Genomic DNA, 18,900 nt, shown 5'->3' on the forward strand with positions numbered 1-18,900 from the left:
ATCAGCTTTTTTCTAAGAATACCAAAAACACTGTTTCAATTCTTTGAAAGAAATCTTCTTGTATGGCCCTATGACAAATTCTACCATTGTCTTTAATTATAAATTAAATCGTATGCTATTCAACTGGTCACTGACACTTCTACTATTTGATTTACCCCTTCTACTACTAGACATTATGTTCCTTGAGGATAAATACCCTCATAATTTATCCCATGTAGGGATATCAAAAATATATATTGAATAATATGTATTGAAAAATATAGTATACCTTGTATAGCCTGGTACATAATAGATATGTACACTAACTGTTCTTTTTAATAATACTGATTTGTTCTTTCTACCATATTTTCCCAGCATTGTCAGAAAAAATATAAGGTTTGCTATATTATACCTTGCTTTCCTTCACATCTATTAAACATTTATTAAAATATTACTATTTTCACTGCACCAGGTTAGGCCCCAAGAATACAAAGATGAATAAGATACAATCTGGTCCTCAATAAACTCCTACGCTGGTAAGTAAGGCAAAACAAATACAAAAGTATAATACTGTAAGTACTACAAATAATGAAGTATAAACAAAATGCTATGGAAATATAGATAAACAATTCATTCTTCATGTAGAGACGTTAGGGATGACTACAGAGTAGAAGAGGTTTATGAGTTAGGCACTGTTGGCTAGAAGTACTTTTACAAGCATATATACAAAGAAAGAAAAGGACATACAGACAAATGGAATAGCAGGGGGAAAAGAAGGCAAAGAAATAAGAAAATATGTGACATATTCAAGAATGGAACTGGAGCTACAGTATAGGGTACACTGGGCAAAGAGGCTCAAGAGGGGGCCTCAAGAAATTTCTAAAACATAAAATAGAAATGTTATCAAATAGAAAAACCCTCCCTAATTTGGACTAATTTGTGGGACAGCAGTTTGAATTAGTGCTTACAGCACAAAGAAGTTAAATCCAACTTCAGGTTCCAATGTTCAACCAAAGAAAATGAACAGGTGACTTGAGTATCTTGCCTTCTCATCAAAATATTGCAACCAGGGGAGGGAGAAATGAGGTTTAGAGCTATTTTTCAATCATTTTTACCATTACCAAAAGTTACTGGGAGAAATTCAGTCACTCTGCAAAGAACAAGGATAAAAGAAAAATGACAAGCTTACAATGAATTTAACTGTTCATATTTCGCTTAGCATCACAAGTAATAAAAGCTATGTTATTATCAGTACGTTGTTATTTACTGTGTTTTATGGCTCTATTCCAACAATTATTACCTGCTTTATCAAAAAAACTGCTTTTCAACCTTGAATCCAACTCTTTATGGGGTTTATCCAACCGTTTTTCACGTTCATGATAAGTTAGGTCTCTATTTTTCTCCTTTCCAGAAAATGTCTCTTTGCTGTTTTCTCTTACTAGACTAAAATCTTTCCGTATTGACTTAAAGACAGAAACCTGATCAAACTGTTTAGGAAAGTCTTTTTTTAATTTATTTTGAATCTGTATTTCATTTTCATTGTCTGATTCATGCTGTGTGACTCTTCTCTCTACTTCCAAGCTATCATCAGTATGAATTGAAGAAACAAGATTGTCCTTTGAACTAAAATCCTGTTCATCCTCATTGTCACTACCAACGACTGGAATTCCTGCAAGATCCCCAGAGTTCAAAAAATAATCATCTTCATCCAGCAATGAATTTTCAGATCCTGTTTGATTCGGCATTCCATAAGACATGCTGTCAAGGGTAGGAGTTAAGTTGTGGTCTATATCTTCAGACATTTCTGTATCCATGATACCACCACCTTAAAAAGTAAAATACTGTTTAGACAAACGATAGTGCTAAAGATGACCACATTTATAAGGTCTGTCTGGTACTTAACCAAATATATAATTTTTCTTTTCAAACAAAATATAGAAAATAATAGCACAGTTTTCAATTAGTACTTTGATACAGGTGTGACAGATAGGACTATCCAATGTGACAGATAAGGAAACAGGGACCTAAAACTTGATAAGCTATATTAGGTTAGAAAGGAGGCAATGCGATACAGAAAAAAGTACCAACTTCAGAATCAGACATATCTATGTTGGAATCATAGTGTGATCACTAAAAATCTATGTGATCCTGAGAAGTAAGCTCTCAGGTTTATCTATCACACAGTATAATACTCACCTTAGAGATTAATTTGTGGTGAGAATTAATGATAGTATGTATAAAAGCCCTTTTAACACAGTGACTGACATACAGAAGGGAATATAAGTGATAATTTTAATTATTATAGTGATTATTCTGGGGAAATGAGATTAGAACCCAAGTCTCTTGTCTTAAGTCTCACTGTCTCCGGTCTAACTCTAATAAAGACAGCAGTTAATGTTTACAATGGTAAATATTTAAACATAGAGAATAAAATTTATCCAAGCCAGAATAAATTTAAAAACTATTTACTGTTTGAAACTACATGTTCACATCTCTCTCATTCCAAAATAAAACAAAAAAACCTCCCGGCCCTTATTTGTTTCCCCAGCCCTCATTCACCTCTCCTTCACAGTCAAACCTCTAGAGAAAAAGTCTACAATGGTTTGTTTCTACTTCATCTCCCAGTCATTAATCCTTTGAACTTAATGCAACCTGGGTCCCAACTTCGCATTGGAACTGCTCTCATTAAGATTTTCAGTGATTTCCTAATGGTCAAATCCAACTGATTTTTTTCAATCCTTATGTGGCGTATCCCTCCTGGAATAAAGGCTTTTAGTTTCTATGACACTATACTTCTTCCTATCTTTCTAACTAGTCTGTTAATTTATTTCGTATTACCTCTTCCTCTGTTGATGCTCTCAATATGCCAGTTCTCTTCTCATTTTATACATTCGGGACTGTTTAACTCACCACTATAGCTTTCACCTTTGCTGTGAACCTCCTAAGCACTTTAGCTTAGACCTTTCTTCCAAGATTCAGATCTCCACATTCACCTAGCTCCTCTAAGTCCCTAGGGATCTCCAACTTAGTACTTCTAAAGCCAAGCCCATCATGTTCCATTCCAAGCATACTCTTCTTGTATTTCCATCACTTGATCAACATCATCACCAAGCCAGCAGTTTGCTCATGAAAAGAGAATCAGTCCAATTCTCCTTCCCTCTGGACAAATTCTGTCAACTGTACTACTTAATATGTCTCTAATCTTCTCCACATGGCACCACTCCAACACTCCACATCTCTTACTGTAGACATCTACATGAACATCTAGGAAGCAACTATATTCTTGCAAGCCCTATCCCTGAACTACATTAACTGATCCATGAGCAAGCAAACTGGACCTAATAAAAACAGAATGAAGCAAAGACAAAATATTCATGGTACCAACAGCCTTGTTTTTATTTGTTCCTGAAGCCCAAATAAACCCTTCATGAGGCTGGTTCTTCAAATCATTCCTTGGATTCCATGATCCAGGATAAATTCTTTTTGTTTAAGTTGGCTTGAGTTGGATTACTTACAGTCAAGTCCGAACTGATACAAAGTCCAAATAAAAACATTCCTCAAGTTACCCTCCTCCATAAATACACCGAATTATCTTTCTAAACCATAAATCATTCCATATTATACCTTCCCCTTGAAATCCTTCAACAGTTTCCCACTGCCTAAAGTACTCATTCATTCATCACATATTTATGACTCTGTGGTAAGAACTGCACTAAGTTCTAGGGATGAAATGATTATAAGATAGCTATGGTTCCCCCTCCTCAGAACTAGAAAAACAGACAAACAGAGGAAATAATAAAATTAGAAAATCATAATTTTACTTAATTAAATAATAATCAAACAACAGATGCTAAAATCCTAGGAATGTCTACAACTTACTTTCACATATATACTACAGAGAGCAGCAGGGAGGGATGAAAGAGCATGCACAACATTATAGATATTAAATGTACTATTCTTTCAATTATTCTATTTACTTGAAAATTCTCATAGTAAGAAAAAATTAGGGAAAAATATGAATACAGAGTAGGGTATTAAAACACACACATACATATGGTATGATAAATCCACCAGACTGTAAGCAACTGAAGGCCAGGGGTATTAGAGCCTTCTCAAGATTTTATCCTTAGTACCAGACCACATAGCACATGCTCAGTAACTGTTAATGATGAAAGAATATGCATTTCATGTGGTCAGCAGCTTAATCTAAATTCTATTACTACATGAGAAGTCAAGAGTAAAAAGTAATATTGCAAGGAACTTTCAAAATCACTACATTTAACTTCAGGATATGGTATTGGGAGAAAAGGGTACCATTTGGAAAAAGTGGATCCTTAACTCCTGTCAAAATAATTTCCAGATGTATTTAAGGTGGCGCCTGGGTAGCTCAGTGGGTTAAGCATCTGCCTTCAGCTCAGGTCATGATCCCAGGGTCCTGGGATCAAGTCCCATGTCAGGCTCCCTGCACAGCAGGGAGTCTGCTTCTCCTGTACCTTCCACTCCCCACCTTCTCCCGTACCTTCCACTCCCCCCACTGTGCTCTCTCACGAGTGCTCTCACTCTCACTCTAATAAATAAAATCTTAAAAAAAAACATAAAAAATACTAATATAAAAAAATGGAAAAATTATTTTAAGTCTTAAACTGAGGAAAAGCCTTTCTAAAAATGACATAAAATCTAGAATAAAAGACTAATTTATTGAGTAAAACAGTAACAGATCAAATGTGACGAAAAAATTCCTAGGGGTGCCTGGGTGGCTCAATTGGTTGAACGTCCAACTCTTGATTTCAGCTCCAGTCATGATCTCACGGTCATGGGATTGATTCCCACGTCGGGCTCCATGCTCTGCTTCTCTCTCTCCCTCTCCCTGTGCCCCTCCTCCCACTCATGCACTGTCTCGCTCTCTCTCTAAAATAAGTAAATCCTAAAAAAAAAAAAAATTCCTAAGGAGAAGAAAACACAAAGCAAACCAAAAGATTAAAGATAAACTGGTTGAAAAGATTTTATCATATATTCTATGAGAAAGGGTCATTTCTCTAATGAATAAAAGATTAAGATTCTTATACCTCAATAAAAATACAAACAACCAAATACACATATAAAAGAAAAGGATTTGAATGAACATTTCACAGGAAAGGAAACATGAAGGATGAGCTATGCTTGTAAGTGAAATGCAAATTAATAATTCAATGAGATACCATGTTCACATAGCAAGTTGGTAATGACAAAAGGTTTTGATAACAGCCTGGCAGCTATGATATAGGCCAAAGCTGCCAGACACTGACCCAAAGCCAAAAAATATATACGAAGAAGAGTTTGTGACATAGACCATATGTGAGCTGCAAAGCCTAAAATATTTACTATCTGGCCCTTGAAAGAAAAAGTTTGCCAACTGCTACAGTCAAATTGGTAGGAGTATAAACTAGTACAATCCTAATAAAGAACCAGGCGATATTTATGATACTTTAAATACACATACCTTTGAGCCAGCATTTCAACTTCTAAGATTTTATCCTACAGATATAATCTTTATTCATTTTTTAATTCCAGTACAGTTAACATAATGTTTTATTAGTCCTACAGATATAATCTTGTAAGAGTACTATGAAAAAACATTTATAGCAGCAAAGACTGGAAATAGTCTATCTATTCATCAATGAGGCTAAATTAATTACAATACATACCTACAATATTATATTATGTGGTCATAAACAGAATGAGGTAGCTTTATATGAGTTTCCCAGGTTAATTAAGTAAAAATATCTAAGTGACAAATATATATATACATTAGGCTATCACTGATATATTTTTCAAAAAATTATGTGTATATATAATTATTTATACATAAAAATATCTTTCATTGGTTTTCTATGAATATCATAATTGGGTAGCTAGAAAACAGAAACACCAACTTTTCAAAGCACACCTTTTGTATCTTTTGAATTTTGAAGCACATGTATCTATCATTTATTAAAAACAAATTTTTTATCCTTATTTGAAAATGCACTTGAGATTTAAAGCTTCCTCAGAGACAGCAATTTCTAACAAAGCATCTAATTTGAATTTGAAATTTTGCTAGTTATCACCCAAGAAATCTGTAGGCTAAACAAATCTTAATGAGGTTAAAACGTAAGTACTAGTTATATTAAGCTACGTAATTAACTGGACAAGAATTCTACTCATCCTTGAGGCCCAAATAATCAAAAGAAATAGCTTCTGTTTTTCAGAGCCTAAATCTACAGAACAAAACATGACACTACATTTATTTGGGGATCACAGAAGCTAGTGAAACACTTGAAAGCATAAATTTCTCATGGAAGACTGCTAGCTGTTAGACACTGTGAACATGCTTGGCATATGTTAGGAAAAGCAAGGACCATATGGCTGGAACTAAATGAGTGAGAGGAAGAGTACTAAAAAATGAGAAGAGAGAAAAAGCCAGAGGATAGGTCTATTATGAATTTGCAGACCACAGGAAAAAATACAATATATTCAAGTGTGAAAGGAAGTCATTAAAAGATCCTGAAGAGGGATTAACATGATTTATATTTTACAAGGATCACCCTAGCTTCTGTATGACTTCTTTAAGGCTGTTAAATGTTACAGGGAATGAAGAACAGAAGCAGGAAGAACAGTTAGGAGACTACTGCAATAATCCAAGGAAAAACTGGTGACTAAGACCAGGATAGTAATGGTGAATGTGGGGAAAAACAGTCAGATTTGGGTATGTTTTATTTTTTTATTTTTATTTATTTTTTAAAGATTTTATTTGACAGTGAGAGATACAGCGAGAGAGGGAACACAAGCAGGGGGAGTGGGAGAGGGAGAAGCAGGCTTCCCGCTAAGCAGGGAGCCTGATGCGGGGCTCAATCCCAGGACCCCGGGATCATGACCTGAGCGAAAGGCAGACGCTTAACGACTGAGCCACCCAGGCGCCCCAGATTTGGGTATGTTTTAAAGGTTAGTGGCATCTCCCGGTATACAAGCAGCTGGATATGAAAGAAGCAAAGGTTAACACAACAGGGTATCATTTCTTGAGATGGGAACACTAAAGGAGGAACAGACAGGAAGGGGTAACTTGGTCTTGGGCCTGTTAATTTTGAGAACTTTATTAAATCTTCAACTGGAGATACATTAAAAAGGAATTAAAGAGACTCTTGCCAAGAAATGACATATATATTTGGGAATCAGTGAAGAGATGGTACTTAAAATTAATGGGACTAGATGAGAACACCTAGCAAATTTATTTACTATGGATGGAAAAGAGCTAAAGAGTCCTCTTCAACATTTGGAAATCTGGTAGAAAGAAGGAATCAGGAAAAGGAACTAAGATGCAACAGCCAATGAGGCAAGAGGAAAACTAGGTGACTGATGTCAAAGAAACTAAGTGAAGGACACTATTTCAACAAGAAAGGACTGGCCAACCGTAACAAAAGCTGTTGAGATAACACATAAAATGAAGATTGGGAATGATTATTAATACTGGTAAAATGGAAATGAACTTCTAACTTGACAAGAGCTTTATCAGTGGAAAAATGAGTGTACAAGCTGGAGTGGGGTGATCCCAACAGAGACGGAGAAGACAGAAGTGGGGAACCTTAAGCACAGACAACTCTCCAAAAGAATTTTGCTCTAAATTAAAGAAAATAAGCAGAAACTGGATTATAATCTGCAGGGAAGACTTTTTCTGACTTCGTATTTTTGTTTTTGTTTTCCTTGTTATTTTTTTACTTTCTGGTGAGTTGTTGTGTTTTTGTTTTTGTTTTTTTAAGAATATTACAGCTTGCAGTATGCCCATGGGAATGATCCAATAAAGAGGGAATAACTAATGAGTTCAGAAGGAAAATCTATGGGCAGCAGAGGATGTGATCAGTACATAAACTTCCTTTGTAAAGGATGAAAGGAGTACATGTGTTAAATGGAAGTAAGTTGTAAAACTTAGTGAAAGGAGAATGAAAGTTATTTTAAGCAATTTAAGTACAATATTTTTGTTTGATACTGCAAGTAAATTTCATAATGCCAGGTCAGCTTTTATTCCTGGTCTTCCTGCTTAGTCTCTGCTTTAAGAGGTATACTGATATTTCTACCTAAGAATCAACGTACCTTAAAATGAGCTAAGAAATCCAATAAACACATAAATGAACTATTACAAAAGGGCTGTTACTTTCATTGCCAATGTATTACTTAATGCCTTCAGACATTTTTGCTTTTAATCAAAGCATAATTTTCAGAAATAAAGTAAGATTAATTATAATTTTAACTTTAGAAATCATGGTTCTCTAACAATTCTGAGGTTGCTTTTCTCTCTTATATTAAAAAAAAATCAAAGGAAAACAAAACAAACTGAAGAATGTAAAACAAGTAACAATAAGGTTAAAACGAGGTAATCTTGGTTCATTTTAAATAAAAGGTTAAATTAGCATTTTGTCACTGAGATATTTCTAAGAGATGATTGTTACTCAATAAAATACAATTTCCTTAGTAATAAAAGCCTCACTGAACTATAAGATCAAGAATGTAGTTTAACAGTTAAAATCCAATAAAGCCAGGAATCATTAAAAAATAAAACAATTATTTTTATTTGGGATATATAAAGACACATTGGCCAATCATTTGATGATCAACCAAGACTTGCAAAAGGTGCATGTAAATTTGAGTTCTTTCTTGCAAGTCCCACCCATAACGCAAAGTTCATGATTGCAATTTTGGTTTCTTTAAAGTGGAATAACAAAATAAAGACATTTGCACCTCCATATTTTTACTGACTTACCAATTAAGTTTTTCCAAAGCATTCAAATTATTCACAGAAACAACTCGCTTTTCAGAGTAAATTTCATTAGTGTAAAAACAATTAAAATCATATAATTACAATGACAAGTACAACTAAAAGAAATGGGTTTGGAAATAACTGACTCTTCATAAACATGCAATTCATCAACAGCTGAACTTATGTGGCTTTGTCTGAAACTACTAGCTGCTATTCAACAGTCATTCTAGCTTCGGCCCTTATTGACAGATCCTGATTCTCATTAAGGCACACTTACAGTAATAGAAAGAATGGTAATTCATATATATGATCCTAAGCTGAAAACCAATCTTGGCTATTAACAGGCCGGTAACCAACAGAAAACTTTTCATGGAAATGGGATAATAATTAGAATACAACAATCCAGTGTTCTTTCAACCTGCAGGTATTGCCCCACTATTGCCCATTAGTGAACCAGGGCCAGGAAATTGTTTTTTAATAGGCTAGGATAGAAGAAGCACCTGGCTGCCTCAGTGAGTAGAGCATATGACTCTTGATCTCAGGGTTGTGAGTTCAAGCCCCATGCTGGGCATGGAGATGACTTTAAAAAAACAAAAAAGGCTAGAATAGAAAACAAAGTGCAACATTCAGAGTGACAGTAAGTAATACTATAAAAAATGCTTGTACACACGTAGGTCTCCATGTAAAATATATTTCTATCAGTGTTTCAAATAAGTAACTGGCAATGGATGTTAACTTATTGCTGTAATCATTTTACAATACATACATAAAGCAAAACAATATGTTGTACATCTAAAACTAATGCAATGTTATATGTAAATTTTATCTCACTTTAAAGAATTTAAAAACAAAATAAAAACAAGCACCCCTAGAAAATTTTGCTTCTAATGCAGAGTAATGCTTGAGGATCACTGAGCTAAAACAATGTTTAATCAATGATTACTGGCCATCAGAATCTCTTGGTGAGCTTATTGGAAATAGATACCTGAGTTCCACAACACCTGAGTTCCACATCACCCCCCAAAGATTCTGGTTCTGTAGGTCAAGGATGAGAGCCAGAATTTGAGTTCTAACATACTCCCTGGTGATGCTAATATTGCTGATCCAGAGACCACACTTTGAGTAACAGGCTCTAGTTTTTTTATGAGCCAGGCATAAACAAACTATGCAGATAATAAATCACTGCACCCAGAGGTTGAAAGTAATGTTTAGATTCATCAAGTCAAACTTCTTATCAGATGGTTCAATTTCTTCCACAAAACACCCCCCTAGTACCCAGCCCATCGAATCTTCTACCAACAAAGATGAACCAATGAATGCCGTACCACACCAGATATGAACATTTACTGAAGCCAGATCAATCACCAACAATCTACGTTAAGTCCTAATGAAGATGAATGAGTTTCCTCAAGAAGTCCCAACTAAAGATTACAGCTCTCTTTTCTTGTTTTCATTTGATTATGTGTTGTTATTGTGGAACTATTCAAGTATGCCATTGTAACCTCTAAACATTCAATAAGGAGACTTGTAGGTGAGATTCACAGAACTTACTTTCACTAACTTTTGCTTTTATTTGTTCCCATAGGAAAAAAAAATAGTTTGAACCAGGGGAATATTCAGAACAATTTGATTTTATAATTAAAAGATTTTATTACTAAAAGGTGACCAAAAAATGCTGACATTTGAAATACCTCTGAGAGAAATTAGTTACATATTATCAAATTCAATAGTCTACTTTGTACAGTATTAAGGTAAAAAAAATGTGATTTTAAAGCACATTATAAAACACCTTATAGGGCGCCTGGGTGGCTCAGTTGGTTAAGCGACTGCCATCAGCTCAGGTCATGATCCTGGAGTCCCAGGATCGAGTCCCGCATCGGGCTCCCTGCTCGGCAGGGAGTCTGCTTCTCCCTCTGACCCTCCCCTGTCTCATGCTCTCTCTCTATCTCATTCTCTCTCTCAAATAAATAAATAAAATCTTAAAAAAAAAAAAAAACACCTTATAAAACAACCATTTCTTCTTCACTAAGGACAACTAAAGACAATAGACTACTTTTTGAATGTTCATGGATATTTATAGTGCTCTAAAAATAATGATCAAGAAAGCAGCAATATCTACAAACTGATACATTCAGGGGTGCATGGGTGGCTCTGTCCACTGAATGACTGAATCTTGATTTCGGCTCAGGTCATGATCTCAGGGTAGTGAGATCGTGCCTCGCATCAGGCTCCCACTCAACACAGTCTGCTAAAGATTCTTTCTCTCTCTCTCTGCCCCTCCCCACCCTCGTGCACTCGCTCTCTTTAAAAAAAAAAAAAAATTGAGGCGCCGGGTTGGTTCAGTCAGTTAAGCGTCTGCCTATGGCTCAGGTCATGATCCCAGGGTCCTGGGATTGAGCCCCTGCATCAGGTTCCCTGCTCAGCGGGAATCTGTTTCTCCCTCTCCCTCTGCCTTCCACTCCCCCTGCATATGCACTCTTTCTCTCTGTCAAATAAATAAATAAAATTAAATTAAAAAATTGATACATTCAGTATGTACCTAAAAACTGTCCAAGGTCTATTAAAACTAAAACACATCACTATAACAGAGTATCATACATTTTAATGAAGTAAAACGCTTACATGTTTTTATAATATTTCAGTATTTCAGAGCATATTATTTTTGGAAGCAGAATAAAATGAAATTTTTAAAATATAATAAAAGTAATTTATGCCAATAATACCAGAAGCACAATGCCACAGAGATATGAGGAAACAGCTCCAGCTGTGTTCCATTCTATAGTTATACATTCCTGCTATTCTTCCTTCTAATTCCAAAACTTCTGTAACATGGTTATATTATTCATCTTCTCTCCCTTCTTGCCACACCAGAATCAGCTGATATCCCTTTCTATTGAGATAAACAAGGATCTGTTCAGGTCCTGAACCTCATTTTTTCTCCTACCCCTTATAGCCAGAAAAAATTACAATGTTAAAATAATCATTTTAAGAACTATAAAACTGTACAGAGTAACTTGCATTTTTTTACCTCAATGGCATCAGTAAAATTATAATAATTTCACTCTGTTACTCTTATGAGCTCATTAAACACAAGAGACACCAATTCTACTAATTGCAAAGGAAGGAAATTCTGGCACAAGCTACAACGTGGATGAACCTTGAGGAAATTATGTTAAGTGAAACAAGCCAGTCATAAAAACATATACATAATATGATTCCATTTATATGAGGTACCCGGAGTAGTCAAAGTCATAGACTGAAAGTAGAAGAGTGGGTGACACAGCTGGAGGGAGGAGGAATGGGGAGTTATTATTTAACAGGTATTGTTTCAGTTTTGCAAGATGGAAAATATTATGGAGATTGGTTGCACAACAATGCCAGCATACTTAACGTTATTGAATTGTACACTTAAAGATGGCTAAGATCTAGGTAGGGGTGCCTGGGTGGCTCAGTCGGTAAAGCATCCAACTCTTGGTTTCGGCTCAGGTGATGATCTCAGGGTTGTGAGATCGAGCCCCACATCAGGTTTGCGTGCTGAGCATGGAGCCTGCTTAAGATTCTCTCTCTCTCAAAAAACAAAACTAAGATGGTAAATTTCAGTTTATGTGTATTTCACAATTAAATATGTTAATAAAAAATTAATATGAAGAAACTTGAGAGACAGAGAACACAAAATTACTAGTATCAGGAATGAAAGGTACAGTAGTGAAGATTTCATAGAGACTAAAAATAAAGTGAGAAAATATTATAAACAGGAGCACCTGGGTGGCACAGTTGGTTAAGCATCTGCCTTCGGCTCAGGTTATGATCCCAGGGTCCTGGGATGGAGTTCCGCAGTGGGCTCCCTGCTCAGGGAGGAGTCTGCTTCTCTCTCTGCCCCTCCCCCTGCTCACGCTCTCGCACACACTCTCTCAAATAAAATCTCTAAAAAATATATTATAAACAACTTAATTAAGAATAAATTTTAAAATGCTATGAACTGAATGACAACGCATTTAAAAATTATTAAGAACTTCACAGAAATAAATTCGCCAGCTTAGATCTTCACTGTCCAATACAGGAAGCCACCAGCCACCTATGTCCATTTAAATTAAATTAAAACTTCAGTTTTGCACTCATGACATTTCAAATCTCAACTGCCACAAGTAGCTAGTGGATACTCTAATAGTGTAAATACAGAACATTTCCCTCATCATGCAAAGTTCTATTCAACTATGCTGACTTATAGGAAATGCCTTGAACGGTGCAAACTGCCAAACTAGAAACAGAAGAAAAAGAAAATCCGAATAGCACCAGGCCCAAATAACTTTACTAGTAAATTAAACATTTAAAGAAATATAATACCCATCTTACGTGAAATTCTTCCAGTAAAGATAAGAGAAAGGAATACTTCCTAACTAATTTTATGAGGCCAGTATTACTCTGCAACCAGAACCAAAGAAAGACATTACAAAAGAGAACTTGCAGAGCCTGGGTGGCTCAGTCGGTTAAGCATCTGACTCTTGATTTCGGCTCAAGTCATGATCTCAGCACTGTGGGATCAAGCGCTGCATGGGGCTCCACGCTCAGCATGGAGTCTGCTTGTCCCTCTCCCTCTGCTCCTCCCCAGCTCACAATCTCTCTCTCTCAATAAATAAGATCTTAAAAAAAAAAAGAACTTTACACCAATATCCTTCATAAACATAGGTGCTTAAAAGACTAATATACTTAAAATATTAGCAAACTGAAAATATATAAAACAAATAATAGATCACAACGAAGTAGGATTTATCCCATGAATGCAAGGTGGGTTTAGTACTGAAATAAGTCAGTTCACCACATAACACAATAAAAGAAAAAAACATGACCATCTCAGTAAAGAGAAATCATTTGACAAAATTTAATATTCATTCATGAAAAAAATCTTTGAGCAAACAATAAAGAGAAGAGAAAGTCCTCAAATTGAGGGAATATATCTACAAAGATAATAAAGGTCATTTGGAAATCAGAAAAAAGAATTTTCCATCATTATAATGTAATAAAAAAATAGGAATACATTTCAAGTAAGCAAAGAAAGGATGATTATTCACTGACTTAGGAAGGAAGGCTATCTCCGTGGGGGAAAGCTGTCCATAAATTTATCCACAAACAAAATATCCAGGCAAAATACTGGAAAGACAGAAAAATATATAAAGGGATATTAAATTTTATAAAATATGTGCAAAATCTATAGACTAAGAAGTACAAGATTATTTAGAAACTTAATTAATAATCTAGAAATTATTTAGACATTTAGAGAAGACCTAAGTAAGAAGATTGAATATATTTAAGATGTCAATTCTCCCCCAAATTAATCTACAGATAATGTAATTCCAATCAAAGTCCCAGTGGCTTATCTGTATAAATTTATATGTTAATTCCAAAATATATACGTAAATGCAAAGGACTTCCACAGACAAAACAATGTTTAAGAACAGAGCTGGAATGGGGCATGCCTGGATGGCTCAGTCGCTTACTTCGCTCAGATCATGATCTGAGCAGGGAGCCTGCCTTCCCCCTCCCTCCGCCCCTCCCCCTGTTCATGCTCTCTCTCTCTCTCAAATAAACAAATAAAATCTTTAAAAAAAAAAAAAAGATCTAGAATAGTAAAACTTTGAAAAATATGACTTAGAATACCTGATTTAATATAAAATTAAAGTAATCAAGACAGTGTGGTATCACCCTAAGAATAGACATACAGATCCACAGAACATAATGAGTCCAGAAATTGACCCAACATGCAGATCAACTGATTTTCAACAAAAGTACCAAGGTAAATCAATCAGAAAGAATAATCTTTTTCAATAAATGGTGTTGATTCAGCTAGATATCCACACACAAAATTATATATTTGACTCTTACATTACACTATATACAAAAACTAAGTTGAAGTGGATGATGAACCTAATTATAAAAGCTAAGGCTAAAACCATCAAGTTTCTAGGGAAAAAAAAGTATAAATATTCATGATCTTGGATAGGTTTCTTAGAACACAAAGAACACACACCACAAAAATATAGTAATAATAATAAAATGAAGAGTTTTTTCATCAAAATTAAAAACTGCTTTTCAAGGACACCACTCAGATCATGAAAAGCCAAGCCACAAAATGGATGGACAGATGGATATGAAGAGATTTATAGACAGCTACAGATAGATGGACATAGATAGCCTCATCTATTTCAGTCTATTGATCTATACAACAGGAGATGTGCATCCAAAATATATAAGAATCCTTACAACCTAATAACAAAAAGACAACCAAACTTAAAAATGGGCAATGATTTGAACAGACACTTCACAAAAGAACATTTAAGAATGACCGATACACACATTAAAAAAAAAAAAAAAAAAAAAAGAATGACCGATACACACATTAAAAAGATGTGCCACATCATTAGCAGGGAAATGCAAATTAAAACTCCAATTAGAAGCCACTGTCCTTCCCACTAAACTGCCTCAAATTGAAAGACAAAAAGACCACTTAAATGAAATGGACAAACTACTTGAAAAATAAAACTTACCAGAACTGACAAAAGATGAAACATAAAAGAAAAACTTTATATTGTTTGAAAAATTTAATTCATAACTTAAAATCTCACACCAAGAAATCTCCAAGCCTAAATATTTAACTGAATTCTAGAAAACATTTAATAAAGCTATAACTCCACGTGTAAACAAACTTTATCCATTTTAACAAAATATTAACAAATGGAATCCAGGAATATATAAATACCAATATTCTTCAGCCATTCCACAAGGTAAACTGGGAATATATAAAAAAATGTAGGGCGCCTGGGTGGCTCAGTCAGTTAAGCGTCTGGCTTCAGCTCAAGTCACGATCCTGGGGTCCTGGGATCAAGTCCTGCATCAGGCTCCCTGCTCAGCGGGAAGCCTGCTTCTCCCTCTCCCCTTGCTCCTCCCACCAGTTCATGCTCTCCCTCTCTCTCTAATAAATAAATAAAACCTTTAAAAAAAAATGTAATAAAGCCTAAGCCTATGTGACAAAAACTAACAATAATTAGCCCTAAATAACAAAATATGAGAACTAATTAACTGGGACTCACAAATTAATCAATGATGACAACTACCATGATTATCATTTAATGTAATCCTACAAGTTTTAGCAAAAATAATAAATTATATAATTTGAGCAGTCACTGGGAAAAAGAAATGAAATATTTTTAGTTGATATGGTTTCATGTACGGATAACTATATACTCAAATTTTAAAAGACTATTAGATTTTTAGGGGTTCCTGGGTGGTGCAGTTGGCTAAGCAGCCAACTCTTGGTTTCTGCTCAGGTCATGATCTCAGGTTCATGAGATGGAGACCCACTTTGGGCTCCGTGCTAGCCATAGAGCTTGCCTGAGATTCTCTTTCCCTCTTCCTCTAACCTCCCCCTTTAAAAAAAATTAAAATAACACAAAAGATGGGGCACTTGGGTGGCTCAGTTGGTTAAGCATCCCACTCTTGATTTCAGCTCAAGTACTGATCTCGGGATCATGAGTCAAGCCCCTCCTTGGGCTCCACAATGGGCATGGAACCTACTTACAAAAATAAATAAAATAAAATAAAATAAAATAAAGATAAAACTAAGGCAATGGCTTAACATAGCAGAAAAACGTCTATACCCAAAAGCTAATACACACATAGTAATAATATAGAAATAAAATATTTCTTATAATAATACATACAAATAGGGGCGCCTGGGTGGCTCAGTCGGTTAAGCGACTGCCTTCGGCTCAGGTCATGATCCCAGGGTCCTGGGATCGAGTCCCACATCGGGCTCACTGCTCAGCGGGGAGCCTGCTTCTCCCTCTCCCTCTGCCTGCCACTCCCCCTGATTGTGCTCTCTCTCTCTCTGACAAATAAAATCTTTAAAAAAAAAAAAATACATACAAATAAAACCAATGACACTGGTATAGAAATATTAATATTTAGTAATATATAATTTTGTAAATATACAAATATTAACAGAATTTTAAACAATTTCCAAAAAGAGATTCCCACATATATAGAACTTAAATATATCTCAGTGCCAATTCAGTTCAGTGACAAAAACATCAACTATTTAGATGAAAAGATGAATTTTTTAACATGCGGTAGCATAAGATACTCATCTGGAAAAAAAATGAACCCTAATCTTATCCTACATCCAAAAATAAATTTCATTAAATGCTAAAACATAAAAAGCTTACAAGAAAATCCTTTATAGATCATAAAATGTTACTGAAAAGCATTAAAGATTTAAATAAATGGAAGACATACCAAGTTCATAGATAGAAGATTCAATATTTCTGTTCAACCTATGAGCTAAGAATGCTTTTCACATTTTTAAATGGTTTAAAAAAAAAAAGAAAGAAAATTTCCTGACACATGGAAAATTATGTGAAATTCAAAATTCAGTGTCCACAGTTTTATTAGAGACAAACACATTAATTCCTTTACATACCTGCCAGGAATGCACAGCTAAGTTGTTGCAACAGAAACAGTATGACCTATGACTACACTTGAGACACAGGTTATGCTTCCATCACAGCAAATTTATTGCAGTGGTAACAATGAGACCTGTAATATTTTCTGCTATGCTAATGGAGTAGAGTGGAGTAACAAGACCTTTCAATATCAGAAACAAAGAATAATAATTTTAGACCACTTGCCTAAAATAGCAATCAGTGTACTTCCTACAATTTGACTTCCAGAGTCCTAAAATAAAGAAATTGGATCCCAAATATTACAGGTGGGCAATCTTTAAGTATGTTCATATTTGAGCGGAGATCAAAGAAACCCAACCGAAAGAACTAGACTGACTGACATTTACAACTGTGGTTTGAACAAAAGTTCTTTTTGAAAGGGCTATTTTAAAGGCGCCTGGGTGGCTCAGTCTTAAAATACTGAATTATACATTTAAAAATAATTAAGATGAGGGGCGCCTGGGTGGCTCGCCTGGTTGAGCAGCCACCAAGAGCTGACTCTTGGTGACTCTTAGTTTCAGCTCTGGTCATGATCTCAGGGTCATGGGACTGAGCCCCACCTCCGGCTCTGCACGCAGCGGGGAGCCTGCTTGAGGATTCTGTCTCTCACTCTCCCTCTGCCCCTCCCGGCCACCCCCGGCCACTCACACACATGCTCTCTTTCTCTCTCCCTAAATAACTAACTAACTAAATAAATAAATAAATCTTTAAAGAAAAGAATTAAGATGGTAAATTTTATATTATGTGTTTTTTACCACAACTTTTTAAAAATAAATAAAAATTGGGGCGCCTGGGTGGCTCAGTCGGTTAAGCATCTGCCTTCAGCTCGGGTCATGATCCCAGGGACCTGGGATCGAGCCCCACATGGGGCTCCCTGCTCAGCGGGGAGCCTGCTTCTCCTTCTCCCTCTGCCATTCCTCCCGCTTGTATTCTCTGGTTCTATCTCTCTGTCAAATAAATAAATAAAATCTTTAAAAAAAAATAAAATAAAATAAAAATAAAAAATAAAAATTGTAATGTAGTTAATGAATAAATACACATCAGTGATAAATGAATGAGAGCTACATGCAACAGTATAGTCAAGTATCGGGAATACATAATAAAAAGAAAGTGGTAACATATACAGTTTAATTCAAAAACAGTACAAAGTCCATAAACAAGCAAAACTAAAGAATATCTTGATTAATAATGTAAAGGTGGTAAACAGTATAAGAAAATTGAGGAAATAAGCAAAATCCAGGATAATAGCTATTTGGAGAGAACAAAATGGGACTGAGGGATTGGCATGAAAGGCATGATGTGGCACATTTTTTAAAAGCTGGGTGGTGGGGCGCCTGGGTGGCTCAGTCGTTAAGCGTCTGCCTTAGGCTCAGGTCATGATCCCAGGGTCCTGGGATCGAGCCCCGCATCGGGCTCCCTGCTCAGCAGGAAGCCTGCTTCTCCCTCTCCCGTTCCCCCTGCTTGTGTTCCCTCTCTCGCTGTGTCTCTCTCTGTCAAATAAATAAATAGAATCTTTAAAAATAAATAAATAAATAATAATAAATAAATAAATAAATAAATAAAAGCTGGGTGGTGAAGCCAAGGGTTTTATTTTTAATATAGCTCACATGTTATAAATACTTTTGTATTTAATATTTTATAAAAATATTTTCTAAATAC

At 35.3% G+C, this 18,900-nt stretch overlaps 1 protein-coding gene and 1 non-coding gene across 7 annotated transcripts in view; one reads left to right on the forward strand and one right to left on the reverse strand.

Moving 5' to 3' along the window:
- The window catches only part of ZMYM4 (zinc finger MYM-type containing 4), a 133,544-nt gene that overhangs the window by 59,441 nt on the left and 55,203 nt on the right, over positions 1–18,900 (reverse strand). For 4 of the 6 annotated variants that reach the window (XM_078073427.1, XM_078073425.1, XM_078073423.1 and 1 more), the window contains one exon: positions 1,280–1,804. The exons of the other annotated variants lie outside the window; for them this stretch is intronic. In XM_078073427.1, the coding sequence (XP_077929553.1) occupies positions 1,280–1,793 (514 nt within the window). In that variant the 5' untranslated portion in view covers positions 1,794–1,804. The remainder of the gene's footprint in view (positions 1–1,279; positions 1,805–18,900) is intronic. 6 annotated transcript variants of the gene reach the window in all.
- On the forward strand, positions 17,262–17,346 carry LOC118540904 (small nucleolar RNA SNORA1). Its single transcript, XR_004919863.1, has one exon. It is a non-coding gene; the product is annotated as a small nucleolar RNA SNORA1 (small nucleolar RNA).

Source organism: Halichoerus grypus, chromosome 5 (assembly GCF_964656455.1).
Source record: "Halichoerus grypus chromosome 5, mHalGry1.hap1.1, whole genome shotgun sequence".
Classification (NCBI taxonomy): Eukaryota; Metazoa; Chordata; class Mammalia; order Carnivora; family Phocidae; genus Halichoerus; species Halichoerus grypus.